Source organism: Notamacropus eugenii, chromosome 6 (genome assembly GCF_028372415.1).
Source record: "Notamacropus eugenii isolate mMacEug1 chromosome 6, mMacEug1.pri_v2, whole genome shotgun sequence".
Classification (NCBI taxonomy): domain Eukaryota; kingdom Metazoa; phylum Chordata; class Mammalia; order Diprotodontia; family Macropodidae; genus Notamacropus; species Notamacropus eugenii.
Genome location: NC_092877.1, coordinates 150,904,362 through 150,924,210, shown reverse-complemented (window position 1 = coordinate 150,924,210; position 19,849 = coordinate 150,904,362). Strand labels below are relative to the sequence as shown.

The 19,849-nt window shown below is 38.8% G+C and overlaps 1 protein-coding gene across 7 annotated transcripts in view; it reads right to left on the bottom strand.

Annotated features, from left to right (window-relative positions):
• The window catches only part of ARFIP1 (ARF interacting protein 1), a 149,927-nt gene that overhangs the window by 115,076 nt on the left and 15,002 nt on the right, over nucleotides 1-19,849 (bottom strand). For 4 of the 7 annotated variants that reach the window (XM_072621275.1, XM_072621274.1, XM_072621269.1 and 1 more), the window contains exon 2: nucleotides 2,483-2,584. In XM_072621275.1, the coding sequence (XP_072477376.1) occupies nucleotides 2,483-2,575 (93 nt within the window). In that variant the 5' untranslated portion in view covers nucleotides 2,576-2,584. Of the gene's footprint in view, nucleotides 1-2,482; nucleotides 2,585-13,158; nucleotides 13,233-13,325; nucleotides 13,452-19,849 lie in introns of those variants that run through there. The other 3 variants (XM_072621270.1, XM_072621273.1, XM_072621271.1) reach the window with 2 other exon arrangements.

Sequence of the window (19,849 nt, the reverse complement as noted above, 5' to 3'; positions counted from 1 at the left end):
ACATGACATACATGGAGTTGTTTTTTAAACTCAAGGTTTATCACTTGTACACCAAATTCTGTGGTACACAGTATAAAGTCCTTTAGGAAACAAGTGAGTCTTCACATTGTCAAACATAAGAATGAATGAAAACCAGAGTGAAAACACTATACGTGCTCAGATTTTTAAGAGTTTGTTTCATCTGTAAGACATTCTATGCTGACTCAGAGAGCTGAAAGTCCATGTCCAGAATATGCTGTGATAAAGATACTTCAAATCTAGTTTGAAGCTGAGGTGGATCTTTTCCAATATTAGTCAATACACATTACATCAGGAAATTCATCTTTTTTTAAATGGGCACAATGAAAGATTTTTACTTCAAACAACTGGAATCAATCCCTAAAACTTTTAAGCAATAAAAATTTTCAAGAATCATTTCCTACTAATTGCTTTTTGGATACTATGGAAACCTATATACTTAAAAAACACTTAACTGAAGCCTAGCTTCATCATGGAACAGTAATACATACCTAACTTAAGAATGAAAGAAAATTGCCCAAAGGGCTATGAAAATATGCATACCCTTTGACCCAGCAATATCACTTCTAGGACTGTATCCTCAAGAGATCATAAAAATGAGAAAGTGTCCCACATATACAAAAGTAATTATAGCTGCTCTCTTTGTGGTGGCCAAGAACTGGAAATCAAGGGGATGCCCATCAACTGGGGAATGACTGAACAAGTTGTGGTATATGAATGTAATGGAATACTATTGTGCTATAAGAAATGATGAACAGGGAGACTTCAGAGAGGCCTGAAAGGACTTATATGATCTGATGCTGAGTGAAAGAGGCAGAACCAGGAGAACTTTGTACACAGCAACAACCACAGTCTGTGAGAGTTTTTTTCTGGTAGACTTGGAACTTCACTGCAATGCAAGGACTTAAAAAAAAATTCCCCAATGGTCTTTTAAGGCAAAATACCTTCCACATACAGAGAAAGAATATGGAATTCAATTGCAGAATGCAGCAGATCATTTTCTTTTTTATTACGTTTTGGTTTGTTACACGATTTCTCCTATTCATTTCAATTCTTCTATACAGCACGACTATGGTGAAAATGTATTTAATAGGAATGTATGTGTAGAACCTATATAAAATTGTATGCTGTCTTGGGCAGGGAGGGGGCATGCAGGGGGGAGGGAGGGAAAAAGAAATCTAAGTTATATGGTAGTGATTGCAGAACAGTGAAAATAAATAAAATTAATAAAAATTAAAAAAAAAAAAGGACTCACAGGCTTCCATCAGACATTGCCAAATGGGTCTGTGATACACACAAGAATCTTAAGTACCTATGTTCTAAACCAACAAACAAATAAATATGTCTATGAATACTATAAAAAAAAAAAGACTGAGAAAATGCTATCTTAAATCACCTACATTTTTTAAAGGATTTCCTAAATGGGCTAAAACTACCTTTTCAGCAAAAAGAAGCATGTATGTGGTGGTGGGCAACCAGTTGTGTAACTAAATATTTCAGAAAAGTTCTTCTAGAACTCAGGAAACAAGATCATATATTTATATTCTTTTTACACATTTCACATGTTCTAAATACTCACATGAATATATCCTTAAAACTACAGAAGGAAATATTTTATGTTCAAAGAAGTTTTTCCAACTCAGGTTAGACTTAAAACTTTGAAAGACAGAAGAATCATAAGCACAAAAGGCCCCACTGGTTTCCATTTTTCACGAAGTTTATTTGTGCCTATAATTAAGAAGCCCAAGCTAGCTAGTGTAAGACCAAGGTGGGTTTGGTTGGGAACTACAGTACTGTACTAAGAGCACGTACATAAGAGACTGGAAGAGGTCGACTTCAGACCGGGCAATCGACATTGACATTTTTTTTTCACCTACAGCATCATTCTATGAACTCCAATGGATCTAGGATCTCGTTGTACCGATGTGCTCTCCAACGATAAGGACCTCAGTACAACCAGAACTATTCATCCTGTACAACTCCTGTCCAGGTCCTTTCCAAAAGTTTGCCACAGGAGGCTTATTCAACATGCTGCAGAATCTTCCTGTTTCTTTCCAACATCTTGAGGATACCACTGGCTGTCCACCTATCACCCCTCACTCTTCCAGTGTGACTTTTTATATATTTCCTTGAAAACATCTTTTACTCCTGTCCTTCTTCAAAGTTCCTCACTGGTTTTATGTGGCAGCCTGTGTATACTAGCTCTACTAGCATTATAAATCTTAGGAACAGTGCTATTCTGGTAATAAAATGGAAATCTCAAATGGTTATTAATTTATAGCTTAATTTTGCTACATACCTAACAGAACATGGCCTTGTTCATCACATCATATTGATATTTAGAAATACCCTTTCCCAAAAAGTATTCTTATGCTAACTTTTGTCTGTTACTTTTTACCTTGACATTTAAGATTAATCATGATTTAGTGATTCATTGCTTTAAAACCAAAAAAATATGTCATACCCTGCTAAAGCCATGCTCATGTGCATCTTCCACTTCTCCATTGCTGGTCACTGGAATTTCTGCCGCTGAATTTTTGAGAGATTCTTGATCCATGGTAGACTCCTAAAGAAGAAAACAAATCAAGATGATATTAATATGAAATAACAAATAACAGGTAATAAATAGCCTCCATTTTTGCTGTGATTTTGCCTTTGTGTTAATATTCTGCTAGTATTTCAACATGGGCATTATTTACAGATATGTGAGAGAGAAGATAATGTAACTAGATACCTGAAGCTTTAGAGGACAGAAAAGCTTAGTGATTCTTCCCACTCTGTTTGAAGATAAGGAAAACTACTTAAAAGCAAGTAACTTTCTGTAAGATGTAGTGGCAACACTGCTGTTTCCAAAGGACTCAGTGTATCTTTATTGGTCCTGCCCTTCTTACCCTCCTGTTCCTGATTTTCTAAGGCTCATGGTTCCATCTCCTCACACACAAACTCCACTGTATCTCACTGGCCAAGTAATTGCGTCACCAATTATCTGTAATCCCCTCTCTTCTCCACTAGCTCCTTCCCCTCTGCCTACACACGTTTAAGTTCCACCCCAAATGCCTCATACCTTCAACCATGCTGCCCATTATTTCCTTCACAACCATTTTTCCCCAAAGCCAACCAACTGCCCTATCACTTATTTACTTCTCAATAGCAAATAAATTCATAAGAATTTAAGTACTCACACTTCCTTACCATACCTAATGTCTTAAAAAAGACAAAATTAAAAGTCTTTGCCTTCAAAGATCTTATATTTTATTAGAGTAAACAAACATGTACATAAATAGACATTTGCAAAATAGCTATAAGGTAACGGGGGAGAAAAGGGCTCTAGGAATGGGGGTATCAAGAAAAGCTTCATGTAAAAGATGTCACATGAGCTAAGTCTTGTAAAAAACCTGGATCTAAGAGGCTGAAGAAATGGAGAGAATTCATTCCAAAACTCCTAGAAATGCTGTAGCCAAATTCCAGAGTTCCCAGGTCAAGGAGAAAATATTGCAAGCAGCTAGAAAGAAACAATTAGAGTATTGTGAAAATACAATCAGGATATCACAAGATCTAGCAACTTCTACATTAAGGGATCAAAGGGCTTGGAATATGATATTCCAGAAGTCAAAGGAACTAGGACTAAAACCAAGAATCACCTACCCAGCAAAACTGAGTATAATATTTCAGGGGAAAAAAATGGCCATTCAATGATATAGAACACTTTCAAGCATTCTTGATGAAAAGACCAGAACTGAACAGAAAATTTGACTTTTAAACACAAGAATCAAGAGAAGCATGAAAAAGCAAGCAGGAAAGAGAAATCATAAGGGACTTTCTAAAATTGAACTGTTTATATTCCTACATGGAAAGGTAATATTTGTAGCTCTTGAGACTCTTCTCAGTATTTCGGTAGGTAGAGGGATTACACACACACACACACACACACACACACACACACACACACACACACACACACACAAATACAGATAGTACACAGGGTGAGTTGAATAGGAAGGGATGATATCTAAAAAAATAAAAGTAAGGGGTAAGAGAGAGGAATATATTGGGAGGAGAAAGGGAAAAATGGAATGAGGCAAATTATCTCTCATAAAAGAGGCAAGAAAAAGTTTTTTCAATGGAGGAGAAAAGGGAGGAGGTGAGAGGGAAACATGAAGCTTACATCACATTTGGCATAAGGAGGGAATAACATGCTCACTCAATTTGGTATGAAAATCTATCTTACACTACAGGAAAGTAGGGGAGAAGGGGATAAGTGGGGTGGGTGGGAATGATAGAAGGGAGGGCAATTGGGAGGAGGGAGCAATTAGAAGTAAACACATGGGGAGAGACAAGGTCAAAAGAGAGAATAAAATAAATGGGGGGCAGGATGGGATGGAGGGAAATATAGTTAATGTTACACAACATGACTATTTTGCAAAACTACACATATTATATTGAATTGCTTGCCTTCCCAGTGAGCATGGGGGGGGGGGGGGGGAGGAAGGGAGAGAAATTGGAATTCACAAGTTTTAGGAATGAATGTTGAGAACTGTTTTTGCATACAGCTGGGAAATGAGAAATACAGGTAATAAGGTACAGAAATCTATCTTGTTCTACAAGAAAAGAAAGAAGACGTGGATAAGGGAAGGCAGGAGTGTGATAGAAGGGAGGGCTCATTGAAGGAAGGGGTAATCAGAATAAGGCGTTATGGGGTGGAGGCAGGGGAGAGATGGGGAAAAAATTTGGAACTCAAAGTTATGTTGAAAACTAAAAATAAATAAATTTTTAAATTTTTAATTTTTTTAAAAATCCTCACAACAATCTGCTAAGTTACTACAGGTATTATTATCTCCACTTCACAAAAGAGGACAATGAGGCTCATTAAAAATTAAGTGACTTGCTCATGATCACACAGCTGGTAAACTTTGGAGACAGGATTTGAATTTATCTCTCCTGACTCCACGACCACTTGAAACCATGTCTCCTAACTTCATTCCACCACACCAGGATACTAATGATATGAAATGTAAACTGATAAAGTTCAATGAATTTTTCTAGCAATTATTAACCACATTCTTAAATTGTGAGAATGTGCCTTGGTATATTAAAGCAATAGCCCAATCTAGATTTGATACATGCTAATGAAAAATAGGAAGTACATTATTAAAAGGCATACTCAAGGAGTAAAAAATCTTTTTTAATAATGCAAGGAATTAACAGAGGGGAAGTTTATTTTTGTGACAACAATGACACTACTCATGGCTATACAAGTTTTGATAGCAATCCATAACATAAATTGTCCAAAAGGAACTTAAAGTTAAATGAAGAGAGCTCCTGACTTCATCTAATTACTAAGCATATATTCAGTACGTATTTTGTTCTCTCAACTATGTTATATTTTCTTGTAAAGAATAACTAAATGTTTAAGCATTTGTCATATGAGATGGAAGGCAAACAGCTGAGAGAACAAACCTAATTAGTGTGAAAGAAAAGAAGAGAAGGGAAGGAACAGGACAAGGCAGAAAAGTTTCTGTATTAACTGTTCCAACTACGGCTTGAGACAATAAAAAGAAAAAGGCAACCTGTGCTCAATGGATTATTGATAATGCCTGCCAAAAACGGGGGGAATGTTATCTTTTCCTTAGTTAAGTCTGAACCAACAGTCTTGGTAAAATTCACAGTAGAAAGGCCACAACAATCTCTATCATGAAAATGAATTTCTGCCAAGGCTGGAACATGCTTTTTGAACAACCTGAAGAAATACAAGGAAACCAACTTTGCTTAGCCTATTTTTCAAATAATCTAAACTTGGTCAGGATACACAATGAAATAATCAATATTGAGAGGAATATCTGAGCAGAGAAGTTTGTCTTTCTATTTCTATCCCCTAGTGCCTAGAAAAGTGCCTGACACAGAGTAAGCACTCAAAAAACACTTGGATTGCATTGTTCATGTACCTTATTCAAAGAAGGTTAGTCGCAATGCACACAACACAACAGCCTTCCAACTGCCAGGCTGATAGGCTTACTGTATGTTTCTAAGACAACATTCACAGCGTAAGTATTATCCTTACCTCACCAATGCTAGGTTTTCCCACTGTAGAAGCCACTTCTACTACGTATTGTTCATATAATTTAATACTATCTAGGCCAGGCTACAGGTAAAGACTGCCCAAGGCAAAGCTACGCAAGACAGGCTCAACACTGAGTGTGCATGGTAACATCGGCTGTGGCTGATCAGTCAGTTGTATATGCAGTGTTTGCATGGAGGTGTACGGGTGCTCATGGAAGACTAGCACCTCTGGTGGGAGGGTTTGGTGAGCCCCTCTCAGGGCTGCTCATCTACCTTTGGCATCCACCTTGACCCAACTTTCAACCGTAGCTCCAAGAAGCTGCAGCATACACAGGGGCCAGATCTAGTAAACCATCTGAGTAGATGGGCAAAATCAGGTTGAGGGTAACTGGCAGGCATCAAACTTGTTGATGAGTTAGGGGCTGTCTGCAGTAAGCTTATGAAGGCTTTTCCTGGTGCAGTGGGTGAATGAGAACATGCCATGAAAGCAGCTGGAGCAGGCACTGGGGAGTGCTTACTTAGGAGTACTTACTTGGTCAGACATCAAAGACACCAAGTTCATTCACTGCACCCTGGACCACCACCAGGAGTCCTGCCTTTTGTCCTGCCACTGGACTTTCATGACTCAGAAAGAGAGAGTAAGGCTGATGACTATGCAACTCCACCTGACTTCAAGACAATTCACGCACAAGACAAGACATCACCTCTTTGAAAAACCAGGATGAACAACGTAGCTGCATGTTACTGTACCTATTACTATTTAGGGTTAGAAGGAAGTGAAGCTTCAGGACACAGCACTGCCATTTACTCAGAAATGCTCAAGCCTAATCCTGCATAATCTTAAAAATTTCTTGCTCATCCCATTTAAATCTGTACCTTATTTCATTTTCTATTTCTACCATATCCCCAACTTTCTCATGTCCTTATTCAATTCCCAGCTCTGCCTCTTGCTACTTGTAACCCTGGGCAAACTAGAACTACTTAACCTTCCTGAGCTTCAGCTTCCTGACCTACAAACATGAGAAACGGTACAGGACAGCAGAATTTTCACTTGGTGTCGGAAAGATCTGGTCTGAATGATCCAAGATAATTCCAAAAGACCCATGATGAAAAATGCTGTCCACCTCAGAGAAAGAACTGATAAACACTGAAGCATATTAACGTATACATTACAAAATTACTTCTTCTCTTGTTTTATTTTTTGTCTGTGCTTTCTTTTGCAACATAGATAATATGGAATTACATTTTGCATGGCTTCATATGTATAATCAATATTAAATGGCTTGCCTTCTCAAGGACTGGGAAGGAACAGAAAGGAGGGAAAATCTGAAACTCAAAATTTTTAAAAGTGATTGTTAAATTTTTTTATATGTTATTGGAAAATATTTAATGAAATAAATGAAATTTTAATTAAAAAATATAAAAACCTAATTTGAAATCCTGCCCCACATCACTGCAGGTTGGAAACTCTCTGATCTTCTATTTCCTCATGAGCAAAATAGGAATAACAGATAAGATCTCACAGGGTTTCAGTAAGTTCCAATAAGTAATAAGTGTAGAGAACTTAGTAAGTGTCAAAGCACAAACTTCAGCTAATAGTAACAACAGTAATACAGGCAATACTTACAGCGTAAGTGCTATGGTTATCTCACCAATGGTAAGTTTGGGGCCCTGAAGCAAACACTTCTGCTGCTTACTGTTGGTATCATATAATAATGTCTCATAATGTTCTTGCCTACCCACTTGACAGAACCATTGTGAAGACCAAATCAGATCATATATATAAAGCATTCTGTAGCTGTAAAATGTGAAATGTTATAAATACAAACAAAAGATCGATTCAGTAAAAATCTACTGAGTAGCTGTGAGCAGAACGCTATTCTCGGCAATGAAGAGGACACACTATTGTGATCAGATGAGACACCTGCCTTCGTGCTGTAATGGGGGAAAGGACACACAGAGATCAGTGCAATGCACTGAGGTCTGAAGGGAAAGGTCTGCTGTTTTGTTTGGGGGGGCAGGAACTCAGGGAAGTCTTCGTGGAGGAGATGACATTAGAGGCTGTTTGTTTTAGTAAACTTTTATTGATAATTTTCATTTTTACATTACTTCTGAGTTGGGGTTTGAAGGACGGACAGGAATTTGGTAAGCACAGAAGGCTCAGAGTCAACAACTACTATGCCATATACTAGAGAGAAGCAGGAAAAATGAAGTCATTCCTATGCCTGAGGAGCTTTATTCTATTAAGGGGCCTAAGAATATATTTAACTACATAACAGAACAAATGCAAGGTAGTAAAACACAAACTGGTAAGGGAGGAGTCTAGCAATTGAGGGAATCAGGAAAGGGTTCCTGAAGGAAATGCCTGCACTATGGCCAGCAGTGAAGGGATTCTTGAGGGAGGCAGAAGTGTGGAGGAAGGGCATCACAGGCCTGAGGGCTGACAGTCAGTGTAAAAACAGAGACAGGTGGCAAGTGCCATATGGAACAGGGAGAAAGCCCTTTTAGCTGGACCTCAGAATGTGTAGGAAGGGTAGTAATGTGAGGGTGGGTTTGTGCAGGCTTTTAAAAACCAGAGGTACTTCCTCTGGAGTTTATTGAGAAGGGCAGTGCTACGGTCAGATCTGTGCTTACAAAATACTGCTTTGGCAGTATGGTGAATAGACTGGAGTACTTAGGGTACTGAAACCAATTAGAGAGACACTTCGATAGTTCAGGAGAGATGATAAGGGCCTAAACTCAAGTGTGGATAGGGAGAAAGGCCATTTCAGGTAAGGGAACAGTCCGGCTTGGCTGGAACATAGGAAGGGCACGATCTGAGATAAGGAAGGAAAGGCAGGGTAGTTCAATATTAAACAAGGCTTAAAGCTCCAAGTAAAGGAATTAGAACTTTGCTAGGTAGACAAAGATTTTTTCATTGACAGAATTTAATAAGGAATGATGTAATCTAATCTAGCATAGGCACAGGTTAGCAGTATGAAATCATTTCAGTGGGATGGTGACAGAAAGGAGAGGTCAGAGGGAGAAAAGAGGAGATGAGACTATCGGTTAGGGAGCATCTCTATAACTGAGGTGGGTAATAATAAGGTACTAGGCTGGCAACTGGAAAGAAGAGGGAGGGGCTCTTTGCTTTTCTTCCAGGCTCAGTGTCAATGTCTGCTGTTACAGACACATCCCTGAGAGAAGCTGATAAAGACTGGAGTCAATGGATCTGGCTATACTGGGTACCCCCTGACCAGGGCTATATTCAACTCAAGCAAAAAGAAGACATCAGCAACTCCTTCACTGACTTCAATGACAGTTCATATGTTCCCCTGACTCCACTCATGCCAAGTTCAGGGGCACTGTCAAGGCTGAGAATGGAAAGGTGGCAACCAATAGAAAAGCTACCTTAAAAACGTGATCCCAATATTAAATGGGAAGATGTTAGGATTCAATGTGTTGTAGAGTGCACTACTGGCGTATATAGTTTTCCAGTCATGTCTGTCTCTTCATGATCCCATCTGGGGTTTTCTTGGCAAAGACTCTGCAGCAGTTTATCATTTCCTTCTCTAGCTCATTTTACAGATGAGGTAACTGAGGCAAAAAGGGCAAAGTGACTTGCCCAGGGTCATATAGATAGTAAGTGTCTGAGGTCAGAATTGAACAGATGAGTCTTTCTGACTCTAAGGCCAGGACTCTATCCACTGCACCACCCAGCTGCCCTACTGGTGTCATAACAACCTTGGGAAAGGTCAGGGCTCACTTGAAGGTTCGAACTAAAAGTACCTTCCTCTCTGCCCCTTCTGCTGATGTCCCTGTGTTTATAACAGGAATGAATCGTGAGAACTAAAATTCCTCGGACATTTTCAGTAATGCCTCTGTAATCCATGGGGCCCCTGGCCAAGGTCATCTATGACAACTCTGACATTGTGGAAGAACTCATGACTACAGTTACAACACTACTACTACAGAATATTCAGGATGGCCGTTACGGCTATTTGTGACTCCTTGGGCACAGTGCTGTCTAAAACACCATCCATGCTAATGAGACGCTGAGGTCATGGACAAGGTCTTCCCAGAGTGGAAGTTTAGAGGCACGTCCTTCTATGTTTCTACTTCTATTATATCTTTCATGGGCCTGATGTGCTACTGGAGAAATCTGACAAACATGATGATATTAAGAAAGTGCTGAACAAGCATCAGAGGGGCCCTTGAAGGATATCCTAGATTACAACAACGACCAAGCTGTAACCTGTATCCTTAACAGCAATGCCCACTCTTCTACCTTTGATGGTGGTCCTGGCACTGCCTTTAACGATCATCCTGCCAAGTTCACTTCCTGTAGAACAATGTGTATGCTTAATCTAGTACTTTGGCCACCAGAGCATGTCATGATTCTGGAACCTATTCTTTGCCATAAATAAAAACCAAGTTCACATACCCTGGAGAAAGATTATCTCCTTGTCATTTATCCATCCCAATGTTACCTATTCTTTAAAGCACAGATCAAATCCCTCCAACTGTGAAGCCTTCTCCAGACCATTCTAGCTAGAAGTATTCCTCTTCTTCTGAGCATGTACCATCTGCAACACCCATTTAACACTTTACACTTACCAACTTGTATTCTGTCACCTGTTTATGCCATCTCTTATCTCAATTGAAAGCTCTTATAATTTATACATGTTTCCCCCATGATGCTTTGTAAGTAATACCCACTTAAGTATTTATAGGTGGACTGCTTGATAGAGCATTGTATGTATACAGAATAATTATTCTGTGTATAAAGACTAGCTCAAAATAATCCAGAACTCTAAGGGTTAGAAAGCTTTCCTCAACACCACCACGACAGGAGGAAGTTGTGGCAAGAATGATTATCCATTTCTGACAGGAGATGAAGCAGATAGAGTGAAGGGACCTGCCCAGGATGACAGCTCAGAAGGAGCAAGCCATGGCTTGCATCCAGATCTCACCATGTTCTATAAAAGAATTTGACACAAACTGTCAGTGACTTGTGTACAGCGCGATATGGCTAAATACAGTGCAGGCCAATCTGCTGTGACCACACTACACAGACACGTACAGAAACAAAGGTGACTGCTCGGGATTCTATTGTTTCTTCTTCTAATCTATAAGGATTTCATCTACGTAATTCATCATAAGCTAGGTTCTACTATCTACAGAGTACTAGAAAATCCTGTTTTAATACCTACCACCTTTAACACCACTTTTCTCTGCAATGTAACGAGTCAAGTTTTGGAGAAATTCCTAGAGCACTGAGAAGTTAAATGACAGACAGTAAGTCAGAGGCAGGACTTTAACCAAAGCCTTCCTGGCTCCAAGGCCAGCTCTTCATACACTAGGCCACAATGTCTCTCCCTCAAGGCATAAAAAAACAAAAGTGGGACATCGTCTTCACTCTTGAGTTTACATTCTTTTTTTCCTCATTAAAAAAAAAATCCTGAATTTAAATCCCAAACAAAATGAGTACATATATACATGTGCAGAACAGAAAAAGGGGATTATCCATGAAACCATGCCTATGATGGCAACACACAGGAACTTACATTCTAAGAAGAAAGACAATCTAAATATACAAAGTAATGCAGCCAGGAGAGTCATCACTGAGGAAGTCACAAAGATGATACAGAGAAGAACAGAGCAGTACATTAAAACACCATTTCCAGAGGCCAAAAGATGGGAGGAGACTGGCAGAGGCTGGTGAGACATCACAGAGAGCAAAGAGCCAGACGGCTTAGCTCCCAACTAGGACCTCTGGTACTCCTGTTGGAGAGCTGGTTCAACAGCGGCAATGGAGGGTAAAGATGAGGACACAGGGTTCCAATCAGTCTGAACACTGTCTCTAAGGACTCAAGAGTGTTTGACCTGGACAATGATTCATCAGATAGCAGGTGACAATTTTATAATAAATAAATAATAATAAAAGAATCTTACCCAAAGGGGCTGAAGAGCTTAGAGATGTCAAGTTTTGCCAGTTATACACTGTGGGACTTCATTTAACTATCTGATTCTAAATCACCGTCAGCTGATTCCAAAAGCCAGGTAACTTGAATTCCATCTTGAACACTGCAAACATCTAGCCCAGGGTCTTCCATGATAGGTCTGAGTTGGAAAGAGCCTTGTACGCTACCTGTGTAGACTGAGCCTGTCTCCTTATCTCTAAATTGAGTGAGTTCAGCAACAGTCTCTAAGGTCTCTCCCAATTCTAAACATTTCTGTCAAGTTCAACATCTTTGCTTTACATATGGAGAAAGAAGTCCTCAAATCAGTACAATGACTTAGTGATGGTGTCTGAACCCAAAAGCTAGGCCTGCTGCCCAGGGCAGACCCTCTCACTGGACTCTGGTAGTCTTATGTAAGAGGTGCTGCGCAGGAAGCATTTAATGATTTGATTTGGATTGAAATATAATATAAATATTTATTTTCTTTTTTCTTGTTTTGATGAACTAGAAAAAGTATATGCATGTACTACAACTTCAACCGTTACAAGCAACAGCTGACCTCAAGTATTTTAAAGAGTCACAATGGGATCATATTCACTTCACATGTAACAAGGAGACCCCCAAGTCTGAGAGACAACATGGTTGAATGGTTAGACGTCTGGTCTTAGAACCAGTGAACTCGGTTAAAGTTCTGCTTCTGGCATGTACCAGCAGCTAGATAACCACTAACCCTCCTTGGACCCACAGGCAAACTCTGAAACTACCCGAGGATCAGGCTCTTGATCTGCCTCCGGACAGAGAATTTACACGCATGCCAGGAGCTCACACCACACTAATGAAATCACAGACTTGCACAGCAACAAAAAATAAAGCTGGTATAGGGTTGGATGCACAGAGGAAGGGTTAGATAAGATGACCCCTGAAGTCCTTTTCAGTTCTAGAGCTTTGATCTGAAAAATAATCATGAGATATCAATACTCTTAGCTATACTTCTCTACAAAAGGGAAAAAATCATGGCCAAAGTGCTGTAATTTTCACACAAGAAATTAATGTTTAGAGTGCCTGACTAATTTGGACAATCTGAAGATGTTACTGAGATTGCCTGAATTTTCAAAGTAATGTAGAACAATCACCCAATCACCTCAGAATCCTGCTCTTCTGTAGCTGCATTAGAAGCACCAAGAGTTGTGGAATCATCGCTGGGGTCAGACATACCTAAAAGTGAAATGTTTTGAGTGTTCATTAATTATTTGGGGCCCAAAAGAATTTCATTAGCTCACCAAGATTACATGTCAACTTAAATATTACCTGAAACTAATCATTTGTTGTCCGTACGTAAGAATGTATCACTTCTTAATTGTCTGCCATTTTGAATACTACCTCATGATGCGGAGCTATGAAGTAATTCAGAGCACAACATGTGCTGTGTGAACACTGTCAAATAAAACGATTTTCTATGTCACCTTGGTAACTATTTTTTTCTTATGGACAAGAATAAAAAATGTTTTTAACTACTTTCAATTCTTTGAAGTGTAGACATTAGTAAAAATTTCTACAACTGAACAATGTAAATTTTATTGCAATATTATACACACTTTACTCACCCTTACTAAAAATTCCAATTTGAAATACCAAAATCTATTATGAAGCAAGTCTTGGGAATAGGTACTTCCCATCTCCAAGCCACCAGCAGTAGCTTCCATGGCCTGGAATTTTTAAAAGGGATTTGGGGATTACAGATCTGAGAGAAAAGTCAGGATGGAGGCAAGGAAGCAGGATGGAGACTTAGGGGAAATAAACTTGAAACTGAGGTAAGGATAGAGCAGTACTGGGGAAAAGATAACAAACTGGGGTGAGGCAGTGTGTGGGAAAGGATCCAAGAAACAGGAGCAAGACAGGGTTTTTCTTTCCTTCCTCCACCTCCCTCTCATCACCACTCCATGAAGGGACACAGGCTTCAGTTTCTTTCCACTTCTTTATTCCTTCTAACCAACCCTACTGGGAACCAAGCTTGAAGGAGAGAGTGAAATGCAACAGCAGAGGTCACAGGGCTGGCCATGTAACTTCGGCAACCAGGATAAAAACGGGAAGAACCCTCTACAGTGGCAAAAAAGAGCATGGCTACCAATGCTCCAAAGAGACATTTGTGAGTTCCATTCATATACTAGCAAATATCAGTACTTACCTATTAAATTCTACCTTCATATTAAGCGAAGACTTATAACAATGTTTAAAGAAACTCACTGAAGGCCTCCATAGGCTCCAGTTCTTCATCTCCAATATGGTATATCCAAAGAGCTTATCATTTTCCCCCTAAAACCTACCCCTTTTTCTAATATCCCTATTATTATCTAGGGCACCACCATTCTTCTAGTCATTCTGGTTCACAACTTTAGAGTTATCCTTGATTCCTCAGTCTTTCTCAGGACACATAACCAAGCAGCTGCCAAATCTGGTTTCAACCTCTAAAACACCTTTCTCATATCATCATTCTTCCACATAGCTTCCAAAGTGATTTTTCCTAAAGTACACGTTTGACAATGTGATTCCCCTGCTTCCCATTGCTTCTAGAAACAAATGTGGATTCCTGTTCAGCATTTGAAGTCCTTCACAATCTGGCCCAGTCTGTTTTACACATTATAACCGTTCACATCTTCTATAGTTGTTCTGAACCTCTGGTTTCCAAAGAATCTCCTATTTTTAATATTTATGTTAACTTTAAGGCAAGTAATCTTTTCTTTCCATATTGTTATACCACAATATTTAAAAAACAACAAAACAGAAGGCAACCCCTAATGCATTAAGTAGCCCTTCTGTTAACGGCTGATAGAAATATGTGAAGAAGAACTGCACAGAAGCTGTGATACACATCCAAGTCTTCTGCTGCATATTTAAAGTCCTCCTCCATCTGGCTCCTCTGTGTCTTTCCAGAAGGATTTCACATTCCTCTCATTCCCATGAGCATCTACACTCCTGGACAAACTGGCCTACTCACTGTTCTGTGTACCAGGTATTGATTCCCTCTCACATCCAGGCCTCTGTACCAGCTATCCTCTCCCTCCCCTACACTTTTCAGGCTGGGCTCAAGCGCAGCCTCCTATGAGAAGCCTGTGCTGATCTCCAGTGATTAATATTGACTTACTGTCTTAACAGTTTCTTTGTGTATAGTTTGTATTCGCTTCTTTGTTTTCCCCAGTAGAATGTAAGGGCTTGGGGGGACAGGGACTGTTTGGTTTTGGCTTTACCTTACCTAGCAGAGCCTCTGGCCCATAAAAGTGTTTAATAAAGTTTTGAATACCACAACCATGCTAATAAACTTGATTCCCGGTAATTCAAGTTCAAGGTGAAGGTAAACACAAAGCAACAGAGTTAGGCTCCAGGTATTTTTAACCTAGTAACAGAGAAGGGTATAAGAAACCATATTACCTACAAGAAAAATTGGTAAAGATGGATAACATGAAACTGAGAATCAAAAAGAATTCTCAAGTCCTTTCCACAACTGTGGGTGCTAAGTAACAAGGCCAATAATTATCTCCACTGAAACAGGGAGACCCTCAGCATGCCCCACACTTTCCCTGGTGTGAGTTCTGTTTTCCAGATCTCAATGCCTCCAAATCTCTTCAGACTCGTTGAGATGACTGTGTTCACATATCCCCGTAAACCCTCAAGAGAGGAGCTACACTGAGAACTATGCCTTCCTTTCAATTTTTAAAAAATGCTTTGTGGAAACCAAGACAACTAGGGCTCCAGCTGGCCATCTGCTGTATCTCTGGCTCACCAGGTGACCACCTCACTTTCTTTCCATACACACACACACACACACACACACACACACACACACACACACACACACACACACACACACACACACACCCTTCAGTAAGGTTTTTATTCTACTTCTTACATGCAAATATCATGGGTCAGATAGGACAGCCCACACCTACCTTTTCCATTGTCTTTCCAGGTCACATATCTCTTATATCTATATCATTTTATACTTTCCCCTCAATCCATCTGCAGTCACACAATCTAGTAGCATATCTGGAAATACATCATTACAAGAAACAGCTTTCTATTACAGAAACCATCCCCTCCCCTTTCAAGTCACATTAATCCATATACATGGATTCTCAAAACTAAGTCAGAAAAATTCTTCAGCATTTGCTAAAATAAAATTTTAACAAAGACTGTGCTGCTAGTACAGAAATGTTTTAACTTTTTTTAGTAACGTTGATGGATGTGTGCCCCTCCAGCCTATACCTTCTGAAACCAATATGCACTCCATACAAATTAGATTAGAACTACAAGGGCCCTCAGGGACCATCAGTGAGATTCCCTGATTTTTCAGATGAGGAAACTTGAAGGATGGCTGGCCATATTAACAGACAGAGTCTGGTCACTTAAGAAAGCTTGTAGGGCATAGCTTTGTCATGACCATAATTCAGTGCCTACAAAGCTATTTTCCTCTGAAGACCTGATGTACATATAGTCTGATAAATTTCTATGAAATATGAATAGTCTGTAACATGAATCTCCCACCAAAAATTTTTCCAGTCACAAAGACCACTGACAGAACTATTTGTAACTAAATCTCATTCCCAATCCATATGTGTGAAAACGAAACAAATCATATCTAACCAAGTATCACCAATCTTTTCAACGCAAAGTGCCAAGCAACTAAAATCCAACACAGATCATCAAAAGTAGAAGGGGAAAAAAGTATGGGGAAAAAGTCCATTTGCATTATTAAAAGAATACAATTTCAGAGTTTCATATAATTCTTTAGAACTAGCTGGAAAGGACTTGATCCAGTCCCTTCACTTCACTGATGAGGAATGAAAATGAGTCCCCAGAAGGTTACACAGCTCGATGATGACACAGGAGGTAGGACTCAGGTATCTTGAATCTTAATACTATTGATGATAATTAACACAATGACTAATAGCACTAATAAAATACTACATCCACAAACATTAGTCAATGAGCTATTATATAATTTTGTTTATATTTTAAGTTTATAGCATATTTGATCAAACTGAACTTCAAGTGAATGGAAACTATATACTATCATCTTGGGCATCAATTGTCACTAATGTAATAAAAATGCAAGAGAAACTCACTCACATATAGGTACAAACAAATTTTTAAAGGCCAAACATGCATATTTTTAAAAATTCTATTGTAACAGGAAGATGTTCTTTCCAAGTTTGCAAAAACAGATCACTAACAAGCTCCAATTTCCTTACTTTGGTACATTTGGTATAAATTCTGTCAATTAACTGCATAGGATCAGGCATCTAAATCAGAGTTCTGCTTGTTGGATTACAACACTCAGAAGATTAAACTGGCTTCTAACAGGGTGATTTCTACTTTTCCATACAGTGAGTGCTGTATTTCTATTTGGTTAATCTACTTTCCATTAACAGAATCCCAAATTCTTCTGGAACAAGCAAGGATTGATTATAACTTCAGAGACTCTCAAAAAACAGGCTTATACTGTATATTTCCACTTAATTGAACAAATATTTATTAATTGTTTACTATGTGCAAAGCATCAAATTAGGTGCTAGGGACAAAAGGACAAAACAGTCCTTTCCCTCAAGTAGCCTCCCTTATACAGGAGAATGTAAATATATAATAACATATAAATATAATACAAGAAGGCAAAGTGCTCTAACAACTGGCAGGATTTGGGGGAAGCTTGAAGGAGGGGAAGCACCAAAACTAAGCCTTGAAGGCAAGGGTTCTAAAGAAGGAGAGATGAAAAGGATGTGTATTTTTGGTATTGGGAGAAGTTTGTGCAAATGTACAAACACAGAAAACACTGAATTTGGGGAACAGCTAGTAATTTTGTTTAGCTCAGATGTAGAATATGTGAAGGGAAATCGTGAGAGTTAAGGCTGCAATGGTTAAGTAGAAGCTGGATTATGGAAGGCCTTTACGTGCCAGAATGGGGAGTTTGAATTTTATCCTACAGGAAATTGGAGAGCCACTGAAAATTTCTGTATCAGGGCATGATATGATCAGACTTGGCTTAGAAAGATTACTCTGGGAGACAAATTAGAGGGAACTAAGACCAGAAGCTATTACAAAAGACCCTACAAGAAATGACAAAAAAACTGGATTGAGGTCTAGAATTCTAGGATCTCAATACTACCTAAGTAGATTAAAAACACTTTAAGGAAAAGATTGGTCTCACACTCTACAGTTGTCTCTACAGCTTCTATTCATACACAAGTACATTTGTCCTTCTAGAGCGAAAGTGTGGCATGGTGCCGTGTTGAGTTTGGAGTCAGTGGACTTCAACTCAAGGCCTAATTCTCCTACTACTGAGCTGTGTGACCTTAGGCGTGTCATTTAACTACAAAGAGCCTGTGTCTTCATCTATAAAACGTATGGGATAGACTACATGACCTCGAGGTCTCTTCCAGCTCTATATCTATGCTCCAAAGGAAGAAAATACAAATAAACCTTAAACTTTTATTACAGAATGACAGTTCTTTCCCCTCTCATTTATCTGCAGAGGTTCCAAAAGAGGCAATGCTACCCAGGTGTTGGACCGGTCCAGGGGGACTGGTAGTAGCTTCAGGTGTAATTGTTGAAAGTATAACGCAAGAAGAAACTTTTGAAAAACTGTTCATACATGTTTCATCTGTCATGTAACAGTTAAAGTCATAGTGATGACATTATTTTCCAAATAAACACACAAAATGCAAGTTATAACTGATCAGTGGTCAAGTCTGATGACAGGGTCTTATCAATAAAGTGTTGGCGGGTGAGTGTATCATGTATTATTGGGAAGTCCAGCATGTATCAACAGGAATATGTGCATGTAATGACTTGTTTACAAAATTATACAATTACATGACCTAATATTGAGTCATCAAAATTTCAATGCAGGAAAAAAACCACAAAATTACAACAAATTGTTAAATTTAAGGTGTGCCATTTCAAAAAAAACACAAAATGTATATTTTTGAAATGACACAATTTTTAAAAAAGCTTTTAAGGTTTAGAGAAAGTAGATTTGCAGGAGGTAGCTGAGTACTACTTTTTGAAAAGGGGGCAGTAGGCCAAATAAGTTTGGGAACCTCTGATCTAAAGCATACAGAGCCTTCAATCAGCACCAAAGAATACCAACACTTCAGGTACTTCAACAAAGAACTGAGTATAATCTGGCATTATCAAAAACTCATATAAAGGTCTCATATTTCAGAAGCAGTCTAATAAACAGCTAATTAACCACTCCTCTCAATTTCTCTAATGTCTCTAACAGCTGTTAGATCCTCAGAAAGCAATCTATTTGGACCACAGTAGCTTTTCTCATCAAAGAAACTACTTCACTAAGATTTAATGGTGCCTCTTCATTACAAGAAATGTTCCTTATGCAAACTATTCTTAAAGACATCATCCACGTGTAACCCAACGGGCTCAGACGACAAACTCCTCCTTGAGACTCAGTGCCTATTAAATTCTTCACTAGTTCATCTACCTCCAGAGAAAGATTTGATGTTGTCTGAATACACACACCAAATCATGCTATTTTTTTTATCAAGAAAAAAGAATCTTTATTTCTTTTAATTTTATTTGTTTTCAGTGTTCTACAATCACTTCCATAGATCTTAGATTTTTTTCCCCTCCCATCCCCTCCTTCTCTCTCCCTCCCCGACACGGTGTGCAGTCTTATATGGGTTCTACACATACATTCTTATTAAGTACATTTTCACCTTAGTCATGTTGCATAGAAGAATTCAAATGAATGGGAGAAATCATAAAACAAAACAAAATAAAACATAACACAAGAGAAAGAGGTCTGCTTCATTCTGCAATTC